This window comes from Aythya marila (genome assembly GCF_965140915.1).
Source record: "Aythya marila genome assembly, chromosome: 1".
In the NCBI taxonomy this organism is placed as follows: Eukaryota; Metazoa; Chordata; class Aves; order Anseriformes; family Anatidae; genus Aythya; species Aythya marila.
Genome location: NC_139042.1, coordinates 66,373,299 through 66,393,195, shown reverse-complemented (window position 1 = coordinate 66,393,195; position 19,897 = coordinate 66,373,299). Strand labels below are relative to the sequence as shown.

Below are 19,897 nucleotides of genomic sequence, written 5' to 3'. Positions count from 1 at the left end.
TGCAATGATGTCCCCAGTCATTGCCCTCAGGAGGAGCTGCCTGGCTGGGCACAGCACAGGTAGTGGTGGAGGGGAGTCAAGCTGCACACCCCACACTGACACTGCCATCTCATATGACCAGGGAGAAGCAGAGATAAAAGGGACACTATACCCCACTCTGCTCTCTTAGACAGACTTCTGCCCTGATTTAAAGGTCTTCCAGTGGTGGTAAAGCCCTTCAGCATCTATGGGACCTGTCAGGGAACAGAGCTTCAGTTGCACAGGGCTGGTGGCAATGAAAAAAGCAAGCACTGCAAGTGCTGAGCAAAACTCCACAAGACCCTCAGCATCTTGTACTATATTGGGCTCCACTGCATCCATTTCAACAAGCTCCAAAGTCAAATATTTCCTGCTGTACCATGTCATGCAGTAGAGGTAATCCCCATCCCAGTGTCAGATATCCTCATCTACACAATCTATTTGCAAAATAGATCATTTATTTTAGTGTAACTGTAAACAGTAGCAACTCTAGTAATTGCTCTCCACCCCAGTTTTCTTCACAGTCCTTGTCTTTTGAGGTCTGTCAATGTATTTACAATTTCCCTTCTTACTACTGCAATGTAAGTCACCAGTGTCAGGATTAATGATGTCTTTCCTGTGTTTGATGTTTCTTCCCATTTACCAGCTTCTCATTTTCATGATATTTCTATTATTATTAATAATAATATGATAATAATAAAATAGTCTAGTACCCACACCAGTGTCAGAGCTAGAAAGATTCCTGTGTTGTGTGCCCTTTTGATTTTGGAGAGGGGACAAGTGGTGGCAAACATGTGGTTGGTGCCCTGGGAAAGTGCCCATATTCCTGAGTCTGGGATAAACTATGACTAAAGGAACCAAAACACTGCTCTGCCTCTGCTGGCATGCAGCAGCCGGGCTCTGTCATCCCTCATTGCCTGTGACAGCAGCAATGAAGAACATTTTCCATGAGAAGAGCTCTTCCATCAGCTCTGTGTGCTTCATCACTTTCCCACCCAATGGCTCCTTCTTTCCCCCCTTGTCGCAAATTGAAAATGTTCAGCCTGGTGTTCAGAGGGAAAATATGAAGTGATTTTAGAGAAAAGGGTGGATGGGAGGATATTTGAATGATTACACTTACAATTACACTGTTGGCTTGCTCTTGCCAATGCTTTCTCATTGACATTATTGAAGATAACACTCAGTCCAGTGTAATATCCTGAAGGTACAGGTCAGATAACTAGAGAGGTCTGTAATGTTCTTAGGAGAGCAGCTATTTTAAAGTTATGATTTACAGTCCGATCTGCATGTGAGAGAGAATGCAATCTCCTTCACCCAGAGGCTTGACTTCTTATGGCTGGTCTTCTGCCAGGAACCAGGAGATTCAAGAACAATATATATTTTTTTATTTTATTTTTTTCTTCTTCCTTTTTTCTTTTTTCCGTTTAAAGGAAATGTCCTCAGAATTGGCAATATCAATTTCCCTCATTTCAAGGAATGTAGTATAGCAAAGAAAAAGACTTACGAAGAAATCCCAAGCAGCTAGGTGGAGTGTACCCTGGTTAAAACTTCAGATGTGTTCTCCTGGCTTCCTTGTACATAAACCAAAGAAAAAAAAATAATTGGCATCATGTTTAAGAATTTCTCATTAAAGCCATAGGTGTAGTGCCCTGTTTTCAGATTATGGGGTAAATGACAGCTACAGATACTCAGCTAATTGATTCAGAGCTTTAGCTTTAACTCTCTACAGAAACAACAGCCACTGGCTACTTTTAGCCATTTGGGGAACAAAAAGAAAGCTCTTACTGCTGGCTTTTGGTTTATTTGAGGACAAGAAAGATATGCTTTGCTATAAAGGTGTGCAGAGTGGCATGCCATAAAGATTTTATTAGTTTGAGCTTTGGAATACCATATTACTCACAAGTGCTGAAGTTGTGAGTAAACCACAATCGTGATTCTACTGTTGCAGGAAAAAATGGAAAGCTGCTGCTCAGCATTAGGCGAGGGAACACCAGCCGTGCTGAAACCTGTGACACATTTCCACTGCTTTCCACAGGAGCAGCAATTTGCCAGTGATGTGTTCAGTATCGGCAACACACATGTATATATAAATATATGTATGTATTTATACATATATGTATATATCTATGCGTGTGTAAACACAGTTATGCTGTGTGTTGTCATATGTCTGATGGGGGCAACATGCAGATAACATATACGTTCATATATATTATGTTATATACTATACAGAATGTGTATGTGTATATATGTACCTCATGTATTGCTATATACTACATAAAATGGATATAGGTATATATATACCTACACATATACATGTTTATACAGAATACGTTGTTTTAACTCTAAATTAACAGAATTTAACCCTTAATTTGCCGGGACAGCATGTCTCCTCTGACGTGTTTGGCAGAAGCCCCTTTCCTGTAGGGGATAACGGTGATATATGGGCATACGGGCTCACACGTGTGTGTATTTATAGCGATGCACGTTGATTTTGTGCGCGTACGATTAAAATACACGCACCGATGTGTGCGGAGGGGCACGCACACCCACCTAGGAGCGTACCCACAGGTGCCTACAGCGCGTCGCCCCCCTTACCCCCCGGCTCCCTGCCTGCCTTTCCCCCATCGCAGGGCCCGGCGGCGTGCAGGGGGCGGCGCGGGGGGGAGCGGAGCCGGGTGCCGGGGCTCGCCCAGTGCCCGGCAGGAGGCGGAGCCGGCGGGGCGGCGGCGGCTGCAGGTGCCGGCGGCGGGATGGTGGCGGCGGCGGGGCCGTAGGGCAGCGGCGAGGAGCCGGGAGCCGGGCGTCGGGGGGCGCCATGGGAAGGGGCGTCGGGGGCGGCGACCCCCCGAGCCGCTGCGGGCCGGGGCTGCTGCTGCGGCTGGTGCCGGTGCTGGCGGTGCTGGCGGCGGCGGGGGCGGCGGAGCAGAGTGCGGCCGCGGGGAGCCCGGCGCCCGACGGCACGGTGATGGGCGCCGGCACCCCGCCGAGCCCCGGCAGCACCGCCTCCGAGGAGACGCGGCTGCACGTCTTCACCCTGGACTACCCCCACGTGCAGATCCCCTTCGAGATCACCCTCTGGATCCTGCTGGCGTCCCTCGCTAAAATCGGTGAGTCCCACCACCAACAACCCCCCTCACCGCTACCCCATCCTTTTTCCCCTTCCCGCTTGCCCCGGGGGTTCCGGGGCTGGCGATGCTCCCGCGGCATGGACATCCCGGCGTGACTTGTGGTGACAGCCGGGGGAGCCGGGCTTGGGAAAAGGGTCGCGGAGAAGGGCGATGCCCCCCCGGCCCCGAAAGCACCGGGGCCGGGAGTTCACTCAGCCCCTTCCGTCCTCGGTCGTCCCTGCTGTCATTTGAGCGCTTTCTCTTAAAATAACGCCGGCTATAATGACAGCTTCCTAACAGAACAACAGATCGATGGAAAGCAAATATTTATGAGGAAGCCTCCTCGTTGCGCTTTCCCACCGTTCACTCATGTCCCGTGAAAGATGAAAAATGCGGCGCTGAATGAGTGAGAAAGGCCACTAATTCCCTCATGTGGAAATTATTTGTATTGCATAGTTTGACTGTTTTGTGAGGTTTATATGGCATGTTTTTAATGAGCTTTCTATGGTCCGAGCAGAAAAATGAGTGCAGTATAATAATCTGAAGAATGTCAGGTAGAGGTGTCCTACCGAGCTATGTAAAAATCAGTAAAACTCTAAACTCTAAACTCTGTATCTTGTTAACAAAAAGGTAGTCTTAATGTCAGGGATAAAGCTGAGGGAGACAAAAAAAAAAAAAAAAAAAAAAAAAAAAAAAAAAATGTGTACTCATACTCCGGTTATTTAAATCAGAAGTCAGACTTGGCAGCACAGATTTTGGTAAAAGCTCCAATCATACTCACTTTGGCAAAACAGTTTGATACGACTTAAAACTTTGACTTCTGCCTGTGGCATTTAAATGGACCATGTCATGTTAATTACGTATTGCAAGACAGGTAATTAATAAATCTCCAAAACCAAAAATTTGTGCTTACCTCCAGCCACCAGTTAGTGTTGAAATTGGCAGCCTGATCCCCTCCCCTACTTGCTGTAGCTTCATTACTTTCCACAGATTTATTATACACTGCATCCGTTAAGGTTGCATGTATCTTAATGCATTAAATATGCATGTTTAGCCTTGAGTATGTGATTAGGCATATTAGGCATAGAATCAGGCTGTAGTTCAAATATGATACTCTCAAATATATCGTGAACTGTTATAGCCAGAAAATACAGAGTTTGGTACAGAACTAATCTCAGCCAATTAAGTACTGCAAAATTGCTCTGGCTTCTGAGTCTTGATACAGCAAGAACTCTTGAATAATCTAAGACTAATGAAAAAAGTTTATGTTTTATTAAAGATTACTGGCAATCCATTTGAAATGTGTAAACACATACACAGTAATATGTAGATTCTGCAGGACTGCGTTCATTATAACTGTCATTTTGCTAGTGAATAGGCAAAAAAAAAAAAAAAAAAAAAAAAAAAGAGAGACAGTGAGCATAAGTGAGGAGAAATATCTATAATTTGAAAATGTTTTCATTTATACCGAATGAAAGCCAATGTGGCTAATCGAGAATGTTATCCCTGCTGTTACGAATGTGTACTAAGCAATGAGGGCTGGATCCAAGGGAGGCCCTAGGTGTGGCTGCACTTGGCTCCACCACGCCTACCTGCAGGGGCCCTGACTCCAGGACAGGAATTAGGAACATCCAGTTCTTGCTGCCGGAGCTCCTTTTGCGCTCCCTTATCCAGCCACTGCATCGGGTCACTACACCTGACCAGCACAGACTCTCATCACTCCTAAACCATGTTCCCACAGTGTTAATTTTGCACTCACTTGTGTCCTCTTTGATAGGTAGCCCAGACCAGAATTGTTTAACTCCTGAGAGAGCAGCGTTGGCTCTACCACATCCCACTGTGTTTCTAGGATTGGGCCATTTCAGTTCAGTGGGATGGAGAGGAGTTTCTCAGCCCATCTCTCTGAGCCTGTGAGAGAGACTGCTCTCCCGTAGATTCCTTTCTCCAGCATTTCCTGCTGGGCAGCACAGGCATCTCTCCTGTGTCATGCCACCTCAAGACTCATGCACTGCCCAGGAAATTTAGGTGCTTAATCTGGCATCGCAAATTCCTTTCTGGGGCTAGGCACTGAGCGCTTATGCATGGCACTGCTGAACAGCAAACCTTTATGAGCAGAGCCCTAAGTTCTTCTCAGCTGCAAGGAATTCAGAAGATATGGCCAAATTTAATAACAGCTCTCATGGTGTGTGTAGGATCCCAAAGATAACTGTATCGCAGCACCTGCTTGTTGCCTGGTTGGAGCCTTTTTGAACAAATGTGATTTTGCAGAAGAGAAGTTTCATTGAAGCAGAAAGATTCCAAAATGTGCTTATTGTTACAGATATGAAAGGTTTTTCAGATCCTGCCACTGCAGACTAAGTTTAGAGAGAGCACAAAACGTAGCATGGGAAAGGAAAACTTGAAGTTGTCAGGCAGAACTTAAAAGTTTTGATGAAGTACATTTTCACAAAGAAGTTAGGAACAGGCTGTGTATATTCCAAGATAAAACAAGAGCACATTTTGAAATCTAAGAAATTGCCTTGAACAGAATTGCTAATTTCTGGCTACTTCTAGTTATTTATTATCTTGTGTGGTGATACCACAAATGAGGTATGTTACTAACATGCTGATGGACTCCACCAGTGCTTTAGGTGGTACCCAGTGCACCGCAAGCATGCTGTGGTGCCTAGGCAGTGAGGCTCATCTGCTTACTGCCCAGTTTTGCTGAATTCCTATGCCTCTAAACTTACAGAATGTTCTCTAACTCATCCAGATTCCCATTACTACATTTAATCACAAATACACGATTAGAAGTGCTGCTTCTGGGAACTGAACTGATATCTTTCCAACACTTCTTTCCCGAAAAAAGGTTTAAACTGTTCAGCACCTGAACTCAGAGTGCCCTTGGAAAACTCATACTTAATCATAAGTACATGTCTCAATAGCATTTTCAGAATCAGAAAGTATTGGATTTCACCCAAGAAGTGGGAAACCAGGGCTCTAAGGACTTCCATTTTGAAGAATATTGAACTTGCACTTTAGGCAATGCCCAATGGCCTGAGGGCAAACATCTTCCATGCTTCCACTGCATAGTCAAGAGTCTAAAAACAAGCTGGGTCGGAGGAGGAGAAAGTAGTTATGGTCCTGGGTTTAGCATAAATGGCCAAATAATCATGTGCTGCTGGGGATCTGCTCCCAGGACACTGCAGGCAACGTGGCTGTGGATCTGTCAGAGCAGGGAAGATGTCCCTCACCCTGCCGGACACCTGTGCCTGAGTTGGTGTGCACTGGATGCCATCTCCTGGCTATCTGCCCATAAGTGGGGAACCACAGCTTGTTCCTGAGATCACCTGTGAATGCCTTTCACAGAGGCGGATAGTCTTTTAGGAGTTTTGATGTGGCTTACATGGATAAAAAAGCACATTTAACATAGTTAAATATAATAAACATAAGGAGCCTTTATGTTACCTTCAAGGATGAGGTAGAGTCCCAAAAGGTCTGAGAAGACATAAGGTTTCCAAACAGTGACTTGTAAAGGAAAAAAAAAAAAAAAAAAAAAGATATATTCATAATAGACATATCATTGCCTTTGTGTTAGAAGTGGCTGGGAGTTTTATGTTTGTTTGTTTTTCATTGAACAAAGTATTTATACAAATTCTCTTCTTTTCAAATTTTATTTGGAAAATTTTTGAAGGTACTTTTAGAAGACTTTTAAAAACTTTTCTTCTAGCAAAACCTACTTAGCCAGGAGAAACTTCAATCACTGCAATAGCAATTTTGGCATCCTGCCACTGCAGAAACTAAGGCAAACCATAAAATGTTTAAGTGGAAGTAGCTGAAAGGTGAAGAGTCAAGTGTCCAGAAGGCAATTCTTGTGTCTCCAGGGTCATTACCTATTCTGCCCATGCAATAGACTGGATATTGGTGATTCCTGTTTCGAGGAATGATAGTGAATTTGGCAGTTCTTCTGACACATCACATAGGCTGTGCTTCTAATTTTTAAAAACTGTATTCATCCAGAGGGGGGAAAAAAAAAAAAAAAAAAAAAAAGCTTGAGTTGCTTATTTTTAAAAGTAGCTTTAACAATTATTGAATATGTAAGTACAATTCTGTAGATTAAAACAGCTCCCCCCTTAATCCTTGTTAACCATTTGTTTTTCCTAACTATAAACTCAGGCTTTTTGTTTTTTTGTTTTAACCCAGAGAAAATCTATGATGAGAGGGGAATTAACAAAATCAGTGTCACAAGATACAGAAACCTGGAACTGGTAAACTTGATGTGAACTATTCCAAGTTTGTACTAGTTTAACTGTTTCGACTACAGGTGTGATTTTTACTGAAATAGTTTTACTGAAATAGACGGCCGTTATTACCACACCCAGTGTTTCTGTGCAGCTCTCATTTAAAATAATTTAAATGCTTTTTAGTTAGGCAAGAATTGTAGGATCTTGTGGGTGTGGATAGTTTTCTATATAATTATGTGGGCCAAATATAGATAAGGAGGAGCCTGGAAAAGATTGGTATCGCCAGGACCTGGAATGTGACCTTGGTGCATATGGTTGACCATCCCATTAGATTGGCCAAAGTAAGTTCCAAGTAAGTTCCTTTGGAACATCTCCCATTCATCACACACACACACACAAAATAAATTAAAAAAATCACCTCTAAAAGTAATCAACTTCTAAAAGTAATCAGAATCTTTAAATCAAAACTATTTGGCTTTGAGAATTTTAGTGAGTTATGGAACAGTATTTAAGTCGTCATTCAGAATTTTTTAATTCTTTTTTTTTTTTTTTTAAGTACTTTGCACAGTCTGCTTATGAGAGACTCTTGACACTACTATAATTCATATAACAGAGAAGAATGAGTATAATAGTACAGGTTGCAATTTATTGTCACTTTATGAAAAACACGTGTGTTTTTTTTGTGTGTGTGAAATTAATTTGAAGGCTCCACTAAAGTTAAAAGAATGTGTCTTGGAGTGCTCCTCATGGTCTCTAATGAAGTGACCGTGGGTGAGTGAATGCAGGTCAAATGTGCTAGTTCCTCTAGCTTTGAGACCCTAAAGCACACCTAAAAATAAAATGAGTGTATTTCTTAAGCTTCTTTGTGAAGCTGTCCATGGAGGAAGGTGTTGTTACTTTGATTTTTTTTTTTTTCTCTCAGATGTAATTTGCCCTGTAAAAGTCTTTGGATCACATTTCTGGGGTATTCCACTTTATGTAAAAAACAAACAAACAAACAAAAACCCCACATTTTCACAAACAGGGCAATAGTTTTTCTATTAGCTTGAAAATCTAGCTATTAAATCAATTCTCCACCAAATTAACTGTAGTCTTGGATTCTGTGCAAATAACTATTTCACTTTCTTGTGTTTGAATTTCCTTTGAAGGCTTTCATCTTTACCACAAGTTGCCCTCAATAGTACCTGAAAGCTGCCTCCTTATTCTGGTTGGATTGCTTCTTGGTGGCATTATTTTTGGAGCAGAGGAGAAGTCCCCACCTGTAATGAGCAGTGATGTTTTCTTCTTATATCTTTTACCACCAATTGTACTCGACGCTGGATATTTTATGCCAACTCGTCTCTTCTTTGAGAACTTTGGTACTATATTCTGGTATGCCGTGGTAGGCACACTCTGGAATGCCATTGGCATTGGGATTTCACTTTATGGAATTTGCCAAATCAGTGCATTTGGTTTGACTGATATCACATTGCTGCAGAATTTGCTCTTTGGCAGCCTCATTTCAGCTGTGGATCCTGTGGCAGTGCTAGCTGTTTTTGAAAATATTCATGTCAATGAGCAGCTTTACATCCTGGTGTTTGGAGAGTCGTTGCTGAATGATGCTATAACTGTGGTAAGTTACTTGATAAATGATGAGTTGATAAAAATGATAAATGATTGTTTGCATGTCACTGTGTTATATCTCCTTGTAAGTGTGTGGTTATTGCAGTTTGCTAAAAGAGGGAAGTCAGTAACTGCTAATGCATTTATGTAATTCTCTTTACGTTTAGAAACTACAATAGCCTAACTACAGCAGAGCAACACGTAATGGTAGCATATTTGCTTAAGTGATTTTACTACCTGACCTCTTTAGTTTCTGTATCTTTTAATTCTGTTACTTCTGTAATCCTAAACTCACCTGCATAAATGTCGTTGGATAGGAGAGGGAAAAGGGCCAATATTGAGTGTCCCTGCAAGTTTGCAGGGAGAATGGGCCAGTCACTGAGCTACCGCAGGCACAGGATCCACTTGATGCTAGGCATTTGCATGTGCCTGTCCAGTTGGAACTGCACTGAGACCACCTATACATTTCTCCCAGGCTACAGATGAGATAGAACAGCCACCCGGAGGTAGATGTTTCTAATAATTAACTAGCTGAACTGGGTTTGTGGTGCTGACCTAAGACAGCAATCTGCAAATCCCCAATGCCCCTCATTTGTACCTGATGACACCATGTCTGGAACATTACTTCCATGTAGCCATGCCTTACTTGAAACCCTGCCCGTGTTAACTATGTCCTGGTGTACTTTCTGTTTTCTAAGCCATGGAAATCCTTTTTTTTTTTTTTTTAAATATTCCAGAAGGATCATGAATGTACATGAATTGGGTCTGCACCATCCCTGTCTCTGTCACTGGCATCTTATCTACTGTCCCACTCCATGCAGAACTGTCCTTTGGTTTTCCTCCTCTCTAGGACTTTGCCTCATCTGCTTAACACATGCATTTCTCAAACATTTAATCTGAGCCTTGGTACCAATTGTTTCTTGTGTGCCCATACTGTTTTGTTCTCCTAGGCTTCATGTTTTACCTGACTCTGCTGCTATCCAGTCAGCCGAATCACATCCCCTTGCATGGCTTTGCCTTAAAGCCTAACTTTTTGCATTAGCTTTCAGCTGAAACTGCCTGTTCTGACTAATCTGTTACCTAAAGCAGTCATGGAAAACAGTGGGTGTAAATACTGTGTTTCAAATAACTTGGCAGTTTAGCCATGGCTGTGCCTTGTCACTCTTCACTCTTAATGACCACTCATGCAAGGGAATTCTTTTCCATATTGTTATTATTTAAGGGGAAAGGGGGCTACTTTTATGTTAATATAAAGGTTTTTCTTCTTGATTTTTTTTTTTTTCCAACTGAAATTGCTTTTTCCAATCGCAAAATCAATCTCCTTTCCACTGGAGCAGCAGTTAATCCAGTTTTGCTAGCAAAACACTGCATCCTGATGACGGATGTATTTGTGTGTGACATGGCAGATTACTTCAAGGCACTGTTTTTATAGGCACTGGCATGGCAATTAAATAACCATGATATGCAGCTTTCCTGTAGGCATCATTATAGCCTTCTTTAGGGTCCTTTCTCGCACACTGTTTTCCCAAACACCCCAGCATGGGGAGAGGTACTCTGAGGAGCCTGTAGGACCAACTGAGCATATGGCACTGGCCATGCATATATTCATGAGGGAGTGAAAGGGACTTGGAGTGTGTTCAGTCTTACTTCCCAGCTATTGCTTAGAGGTGGTATTTGGCAGCAGACCAGGTGGTTTCCACATGCTACACACTGGCCTGCTAATGGCTCCCTGTTATGGTTTTGCACACCTGCAATCATGTGCTTAGACTTAAAACATGACCCAGACCATTGCATGAGTTCTCTGTGGGGTGTGCTTAGTGGACTTTGCCTCCTGTCCCCATGGCGGTACTGCCAGAGTAGTTCTTGCTGCAGTGTGGTCAGGGTAGCATGGGTGCCTTCAGTGGGATGTGGGGATGGGGTGGGAGGGATATTGAAGTTGGGCTGGCCAGCAACCTGGACTGCCCAATTCCTGCCTGCAGACACCAGCCACTAAACCACAAAAGTACCATGAAACCTGGGGGCTACACAGACAGGCAGTGCAATACAGTGTGACTTCAGTAACCATGCTTTCTAAATACTTTAAGGCCTTCTTCCTGCTAACCTGCTTGCACTTCCAGGCTGTTCCTAATAAAAGCTTTTTTTCTTTTGTTAGGAATCTCAGCTCTGCTGTGCTTCTCAGATGATCTTGCATTCCTGATAGGTTTCACGATAGGCCTGTGTATTTGGACAATCCATTTATCCTACTGGTGGAATTTCTGAGCTTGAATTTGCCTGAAGGCAATGTTTGCCTGTCAGCTATAGTGCTTCTCGTTCGGGTTGGTGCTTTACCAGCCTCCTGGTTCAGTGATAACTACCATGATAATACTAAATGGCAAGATCACAGATGAAGCTGAGTGTTAGCAGTTCAAATTTCAGTCCTGGGCTTAAAATCATAGGGACGGAGTTAGTGTCATTGCAATAATATTATTCCCTTGTTAGAAAACATTGCAGCAGTACTCTGTATTCTGCCTATACTGAAAACATTATTTTAGAGTGCTTTAAAGTAATTTCAGAATTAAAAACTAATAACTGAGAACTGATGAAAATAAGCAATTAACATCTAGGAAGAGCAGAGATGCTCCGAGACACAATTAAGAAAGGATTGGTGACTGATATTATTTGTTGCAACCTTCAGCAAGTTCAGCTAAAGGATGTTGAGTAAATGCAAATCTTGAACTTGAAAAAAACCGGTTCTCATACCAAAAGCATTGCAAAATGTGTCTAGTGTTGCTGTAGTTTAACTCACCTGAAAGCTTAAAGAGAGCTGTAAAACTGAACTACCTGTAGAGTAAAAGGGAACTGAACCTGATTATGATCTCATGTACAGTAGTGCAAATAAAGAACAATAAGGACGAGATTGAAATTGTATTCATGACATTCCATAGTCCTAGCTGCTGCTTCTAGCACAGCAGTCTTGTTTTGAACCATGAACATTGCTTTTCTTCTTTCAAGTAACTTCTGGCAACAGACTCAAGATTTGTAGGGATGTCTGATGGAACCAGGCTCCGTTCAATTTGCAGTGTGAGTACTTCTCTGTGAAGATGAGGTGATGTTATGAAAAGGCTGTTGCTTGAGGAGGTCACAATTACATGCTTCTTTACAAGTGGCTCTCAGTGGCCTTACCTCAGAGACTTGCCGTACATATAAATATATTTATATAGTTAGTTTTGAAAATGTAAAACAATTTGACACCACTTAAAGAAAATAGTCATTTTCCATAATACATACCAAGTGACTATTCTACAAGGTCAAATTCTGTAAATGTCTTGAAGAATAACACAAGCCTGAGTAGTCACAAGTACCAAGAAATGACTCAAGGAAACTCCTCTCCCTGCTTGACACAAGACAGCAGTATTTTTTTCTTCAGCCCGTGATTTGGAAAGCCCTGGGAGTCTGTGGACTGGAGGGTTTCTTTTATTATTATTATTATTTTTTTTTAATTTTAATTTTAATTTTTATTTTATTTTATTTTTTTAGGGCGAAAAATAAAGGCATAGCTATTGTCAGGAGGCTTAATTCTGTTATGCTTTTCTCCATGTAAATTCGTAAGGTCCACAAATCAAAACAGGTTGAAAACCACTGGAGCATATGACATTACTTTCCTGTCCTGCATGGGACACAGTAGCAAGGAACAGGGCAAAAAAAGGCTGGTAGTCTGCCTCACAGCAGCAAGGTGAATGGGTTTGCCCAGGTGAAAAATGACACTTCTCCTATGTGGACTCTTCCTGAGGGTATCGTTTTTAGGCAATGAACAGTTTGTGCTCATGCTCTTGCCCTTTTTATTGCTTTGTAATGAAAATCAGAAATTACCGGTGACCCTGCTATGTTTGATTTAACCTTCTTTATTTTTTCATGCTTGCACTGGAATATATATTTTTTCTTTTCTTTTTCAGTTCTTTCCTTTCACTTAGCCTAAAGGACCCCTAATAGCCTATGTCTTCGCATTAGTCTTTAGTGAGGACTTATACCTGTGTAAGACCTCTCAAATTTTGGCCAAGAAGATCTGTACAACTTTCTTTCTGTCATGTGAGAGAGAACAAGACTGCAAAGGTGAAAAATCCCTCCCAGTATTCAAATACCTACATTGTTGGCACAATTCAAGTACTGATAAAACATTGTTCTCTCAAATAGCATTTCTGATAGAGAAACCTGTTTGGTCTACTAAGAAGCCCATAAAGAAAGCAGAGGTTTAGCTCCTATAAACTGTCCAAGCTGCCTAGCCTGGTGTTTGTTATGACCAAGGTGGCTTAACCTGTGACCCTAGTTTACACTTCTGGCTTAGATGCGTTCTGTAAGAGGAGAAGGACCAAGCTTTGGGCTGGAAAAGGAGGCCACATAGCCATCATGATATCGCATGGCTGGGAGCACACATACAATAAATCTGTAACAGGGGAGACCCTTTAAGATTTCTTTAGGAGTGACTGATTCCGTTGTAGTCTTTTAAGTAGTAACTAGCATACTGAATGTTAGAGAAATTTGGACTTTATATCATTCCGTTTCCTGCATAGAACAAAAAGGATTTCTGGCCAAGAAAATACAAAAATCTCATTGACCTCATTTCTTTAGGAGGACTGTTGTAAGAACTTTGAAAATGAAACTGGACAAATACATGTTAAGAGGTCTTCTAATGGGAATTAAATCCAAATCTCTAGAAATAATCTCAAGTTTGAAAAGTCTTTAAATCATTGGATTCCTAATGGTTAGTAGAGAAAGACCACTTCATGGTTGCTATGTTGCTTGTAATCTTTGGGGTGGTCACAGTCCATCTCCCCCATGCCAGACTGATCTATGGTCTAATTCAGTGCTGCAGCTCTTGGTGTCCTATGTAGCTCAAACACGGTTGAAAATGACATGAATTTTCACCAGTTACGAAGCTGTATTTTTTCCTCCTCTTTTATTTCTTTGCTTCTGGGGAAAATCTGAAATAGCCATTTGAGGGGAAATTAGGAGCTCTGCAAATGAATGAGTTTAAAAATCTTTAGGTAGAGCTTTGGACAGGTCCTTGAATCAGCCAGGTAAGGAGTCTAATCATGACTACGCTCCTGGCCTACAGAATGATGTCAGTTGAGACACTGCAGTCTTTTGTCTCCATTTGCAAAAATGGGAATAATTATATTTACACTTCTTTGTATATCTCCCTGATATTTGTGGAGGACACAAATGCCAGAAGTAAACAGCAGCATATCTCAGAAGTGTGTTCAAGATAGATAGAGAAATACAAAGTCCAACACTGAATCTGAGGAACATGATAACACAAAAGGAAATTAAGAAGAATTCAGAAACATGATGTGCTTTTTTCTTTTTCTCATAGGTCCTGTACAATTTGTTCAAGTCTTTCTGCCAGATGAGCACAATTAAGGTTATTGATGTATTCGCTGGAATTGCTAACTTCTTTATAGTGGGGATCGGTGGAGTATTGATTGGAATCCTTTTGGGATTTGTAGCAGCCTTTACCACCCGTTTCACCCATAAAATCCGAGTGATTGAGCCACTCTTTGTCTTCCTGTACAGTTACTTGTCATACATAACAGCTGAAATGTTTCATCTCTCGGGCATCATGGCGTAAGTACCCCAAACTTCAGTGATTATAGCACCCAGATAAGAATGCCAAAGGGAACTGCAGAGAGGACCAGATTTTGCAAACTCTGCCATGTGGCCTCGTTCCACTGTGCATGGCAGCAAAGCTGGCTTGAGGATTTCCGGCCTCTCCCCTCCTGCTTCCATCCCATTGTCTCAGCTTGCCACCACACCAGCTGTGTCACTAAAACTGCCCGTGGCATCACACCATAAACCATATCTTTGAAACGTTCCAAGTTAAAAATAATCCCTTGTATTTTTGGTGGGGTTATTCATAACCCATTTCAGTTGGTGACCCAAGTCCTCATATGACCCTGCCACCAGTCACAAAGGCATGGCTCAGGGGTGGCACAGAGTGACGTGGGGGCAGCAGTGGCTGGCAGGGAGTGGGAGTGGTGGCTGCAAACCTCATGAGCTGGCTTCGCTGCTGATGCTAACGTATTGTGAAACTGCATCTTCACACAGTCATGTGAGCAGCCAGTAAATGCCATTCAATGAAGACAATGCATGTATCATCCAGGCAAACTCCTGCTGGATTACAAGTACAGTAAGGATTGGATGAATGTAGGATTTGCAGAATCTAGTCCTATGGTAGTATAACACTTTAGTTTAATATATTCATACATGTGCCTGTGTATTACAAGGCTGTCTGCATACATCATTATGTACAAAAAAAATATTATTCTTCCCACTGCTAACACATAAAAATATTTTCTCTCCTTGGGTTTTCACTCCTGGGCTTCAGTAAAGATAGAGCACGAACTCTCACTTGGTGCTGTTTATACTCTAGCAACCTCAACTTTAGAAAGAGCCTTTATGACACCTGATATATGGTTTTCTTTGGTTCCAAGTAATATTTTTAAAGGTTGACCTTCCTTAATGACTTTGTATTGTTCTAGTGGCAAATGTGAGTCATTCAGGCATTAGAAGCATAGCTGTTTTTGAAAGCTCATATGTTGCTTCTGAGTATCACTGATACTTTATAATACCTCATTTGATGATTATGCTTTAAGAAAGTGAAGATAGATTTGATATTGTAGTCCTGTCAGTATAACATTTTCTGGGTCCAGGAAGCAATTTACAAGGAAACTAGTAGCTGATGATTTCAGTTGTATAAAGATAGAAATATGCCATGAAATCAGAAGGCTTAGTACTTTAATATAAGTAAAGATGTAAAGATTACATGGGTTTCTTTCTCTGATATGAGACTAAATAAAGTAACATATGAATCCACTTTGACCGAGTTCATAAATGAGCCATCTCTTTCCCTAGCTTCTATTCATAGCATTTGTGTGGTTTCTAGTTTCCTCCACTTCTTAAGTCAAATGTCCTTGACATCCTATGATCAAATACTTAAAGGGCTTCTAAACTAAAAACGTGTGGCTAAACTGTGCATAGAAAAAAAAATCTATCAGTGTGCATGAAAATACTGAACTGGACATTCTGCATCTGGGGTAAAATGGAAAGGGCACCATGGGTCTGCTGGTGGCTAAGTGGAACTAGTGCATTCCAGTGCCTGGAACCAGCACACCATTGTTTCACAAGGAACAAGTAAACTATTCCTCTCCTCTCCTCTCCTCTCCTCTCCTCTCCTCTCCTCTCCTCTCCTCTCCTCTCCTCTCCTCTCCTCTCCTCTCCTCTCCTCTCCTCTCCTCTCCTCTCCTCTCCTCTCCTCTCCTCTCCTCTCCTCTCCTCTCCTCTCCTCTCCTCTCCTCTCCTCTCCTCGGGTGCAAAACAGTAGAGGAAACATTGAGGTTTTGTTTTTGTTTTTGTTTGTTTGTTTCCCTCCAACAACACAACAGAAGTTATCTTTAAAATGTCCTAAATGTGCTTTGACTCTACGTATATTTTGTATCAGCTGAGGGAGCTGGATACCTCGGTGGCACTGATGGGAAGGGCGAAGGGCTCTCTGCAGGGGTGTAGACTCTCTGCTATCATGAGACATATAGCGTGCCCCCTCCCTGCAGGGGGCCTTACAGCTCCTGTAATCCCCACATCACCTGTGAGTAAATCTTACTTCGTGCTCTTTGCATTTCATTAGTCTCCAAGCTGGGGAGAATCTCGTGCCCTGTGTCAGAGCACAGCACGCACTGGTACTGAGCCCCTTGCCACGTTTTGCAGAGAGTACCTTGAGTCATGATGACTCTGTTCTGACTTCAAAGGCAGCCCTGCTCTGAGCAAGCAGGTGGACCAAATGACCTTGGGGTGACTCTCACAACCCAGCTCGTTCAGTCATTACATGATTCTTTGTCCATTTGTAGTTCAGCCCACGGGGAAGAAATACATATTCGCCTGAGTCTGCTGAACTACTGATTCCCTCTTCCTTCATAACCAGGTTCTTAAAGATACTCCACAAAGCCTTGCAGGTACACACAGTACCACACTTCAGGCACAGGACATAAGCAGGAACATGCAGTGTTATTGCATTAATAAGATTTTTACATAAATATTATGACACACAGAATGCCTCCTTTCTGTGCAAGTAGAAATTCGCTGCCAAAGGAGCAGAGGGGAATAAAAGGTGCCCTCCCCTGATAAATCTTTGTATTCACCCTGGGGACAAATGGTTCGTGAAGCATCCATGTGAAACCCCTGCACTGAGTTACTTGGCTGAAATAGCTCTGGGACTGAATCACGTCCCTGCCAGCTGCTGTGTGAAAGTCCTCTCCAGAAGGAGAGGAAGGAGGTCCTCCTGTAATTAGAGCCTGGCTTGAGTCAGATTCACGGGTGTGAAAAATGCAGATGTGAATCTGAACGTTATCTGCTCAGTTCCATTTGTAATTATAATACTACATCTGCTGCTTTTGCTGCTTATTCATTTATTGTAAAGGCTGTGAAGCAGCAGAACTTTCTTTTCTCTCTCTCTTTTTTCTTTTTTTTTTTTTTTTTTTTTTTCAATAGTGAATTAGCAGTCTGAAAGGAACAAACATTGAAACTACTGTAAATTTAGTAGGTCAAGGAAACATGAGGATTGAACCCAGTGGCCTTGTTTATTTCAGTCATGACAGAAACTCTACTGTTTGTGCAGGAGAATTTCTATTCTTCAGAGGCACAGAAACCTGCAGGTTAATTGCAATTAACTGTTTTTTCCCTCCTTTTCTTGACCAAGGCAACCACCTCAGGTCACAGAAATGGAAGCTAGAAGTAATGTGTGAGGATAAGAAATGTGAAATAAAACACATGTAAGCATTTTATTTGATTATGGTGACAATAAAAATTTAGTCTGTGAAAAACATCTTATAGTGATCTACATAAAATCTTAATAAAAATTTAAAGGATTTGCTTTTATATTGAATCTTAAAGGATTTGATTTTATATTGAATTTTAACACTATCTACATACAATTTTCAAATTGAAGAGACTTCAATTGGATATTTTTTTTCTAATGTAGATAAATATTCTGAAGAGCTACGAGATTCATAAAATAAACAGTGATTTGCACTGGAATAGCACTTATCTGAAGAATGAGTGAATCAACTCAGCTGATGACACTAATTGGATGAATGCAAAATTTGACTGAAAAGAATATTTTATATAGGAGTGTAGTCCCTTTAAATTCTTGCAGTGGTTAAACATGGTAGGTGTTTTAAATTACACCTTGTAAAGATCACGATTAATCTGGTGGCAGATTCTTATCAGACATCTATTTACAGTGTCTCCATTACCTCAGGATCCAAAAACAGTGTCCAGTGTATGCTTCCCCACTCCCCAAGCTACAGGGCTTTCCTAAATGACTATAATGACAAAAACTATTTATTTTAAGAGGGTAATAAATATGAATGAGTGTTTTGTTTTGTCTTTGAGGCAGACCTGACAGCCACAATGCATCAGGCAGTAAGCTGCAGCTTTGAGACCCTGAAAAGACCGTGTGTCTATAAGTGTCTGTTTTGCAGTCTGCCCATTGCATTCTTACTAGATTGCCCTTTCTGCCCCTGCATATGCGCCAGTGCCATCTGTGCTGTGTGTGCAACCAATTGGAGGTGGTGAGGATGTGACCAAATTGCTATACCTGGGCAGATAAGCTGTGCCTTCACAGGAGAGCTGTCGTTGGCTGTGACATGACCTGAGATATCTGTAGGTCTATCAGTGCAGTCTGTGGCTGTCAAGCAGCTGATTTGCCCCTGAATATGAGAGTTCTGGATGTGATAAGTAGAATTGAGACCCTTCTTCACGTATTCTTTAGAGGTTGGTCACCTGTAAACTGAAGAACCTGGCAATGTTTGCCAGCTCCCAGGCTTGGGTATGTGTCCTGGCCAAGTCATCACTCCATGTCAGGACAAAATCATTCATGGCCCAGGTCCTCTCCCACTTTCTTCCTGAGATGTGCAGGCATGTGTAATGTGGGATCTCTGACAAGTCCCTAGTTTGGGCAACTGTAAAATCAGAACGAGGAGAAGAGCTGTGAAGAACATCTGCATCACAGTCTGTGTTGGCAAAAATGCAGGACCTCTGTTGTCCTAGTCATGCATAAACTAGAAATGTTACCTAAACAACTGAAAGTTGCAAAGAGAAAGGTTGCATACTCATGAAATCTGCATTGTTTCATTTGTGTTTCAATTGTGCCATGTGGCCATGATAAAATCTGCTTCCCAGAGAGCATGCTAGTCTTGGGCCACAGAGGATCTTTCTGTTGAAGACTGTGGTGAAATCAGCTGACAATGACAGACAGCTGACTGTTATGTTGGTACTAAATGCAGGTGAGGACCTGGGACAGTTTTTATCAAGCTTTCCTTCTACTCAGTCTTGGGGTTTGGTTAGGGATGGAGTTAGTGCTTGGATAGAAATGGCCATTTTGTATTGTGCAGACTAGATCTGCCTCTGTATCACCGAGTGTACAGAGATTTTGTCCCCCTGTACTCAGTTCTGGTGAGGCCGCACCTTAAGTACTTTCAGTTTTAGGTCCCTCTCTACAAGAAGGACATGGAGGTGCTCGAGAGAGTCCAGAGAAGGGTGACCAAGCTGGTGAGGGGTCTGGAGAACAAGTCCTATGAGGAGCGGCTGAGGGAGCTGGGCTTGTTCAGCCTGAAGAAAAGGGGGCTCAGGGGCGACCTTATTGCTCTCTATAGGTACACTAAAGGAGGCTGTAGTGAGGTGGGGATTGGTCATTCTCCCACATGCCTGGTGACAGGATGAGGGGAAATGGGCTAAATTGTGCCAGGGGAGGTTTAGGTTGGGTATTAGGAAAAACTCCTTTACCGAAAGGGATGTTAGGCATTGGAATGGGCTGCCCAGGGAAGTGGTTGAGTCACCATCTCTGGAGGTCTTTAAAAGATGTTTAGATGTAGAGCTTAGTGATATGGTTTAGTGGAGGACTGGTTAGTGTTAGGTCAG

The 19,897-nt window shown here is 42.1% G+C and overlaps 1 protein-coding gene across 1 annotated transcript in view; it reads left to right on the top strand.

Moving 5' to 3' along the window:
• Positions 1 to 2,787: 2,787 nt before the first annotated feature.
• The window catches only part of SLC9A2 (solute carrier family 9 member A2), a 33,631-nt gene continuing 16,521 nt past the window's right edge, over positions 2,788 to 19,897 (top strand). Inside the window, exons 1-3 of the mRNA XM_082763269.1 lie at positions 2,788 to 3,125; positions 8,497 to 8,960; positions 14,301 to 14,551. Coding sequence (XP_082619395.1) covers positions 2,834 to 3,125; positions 8,497 to 8,960; positions 14,301 to 14,551 — 1,007 coding nt within the window. The 5' untranslated portion in view covers positions 2,788 to 2,833. The remainder of the gene's footprint in view (positions 3,126 to 8,496; positions 8,961 to 14,300; positions 14,552 to 19,897) is intronic.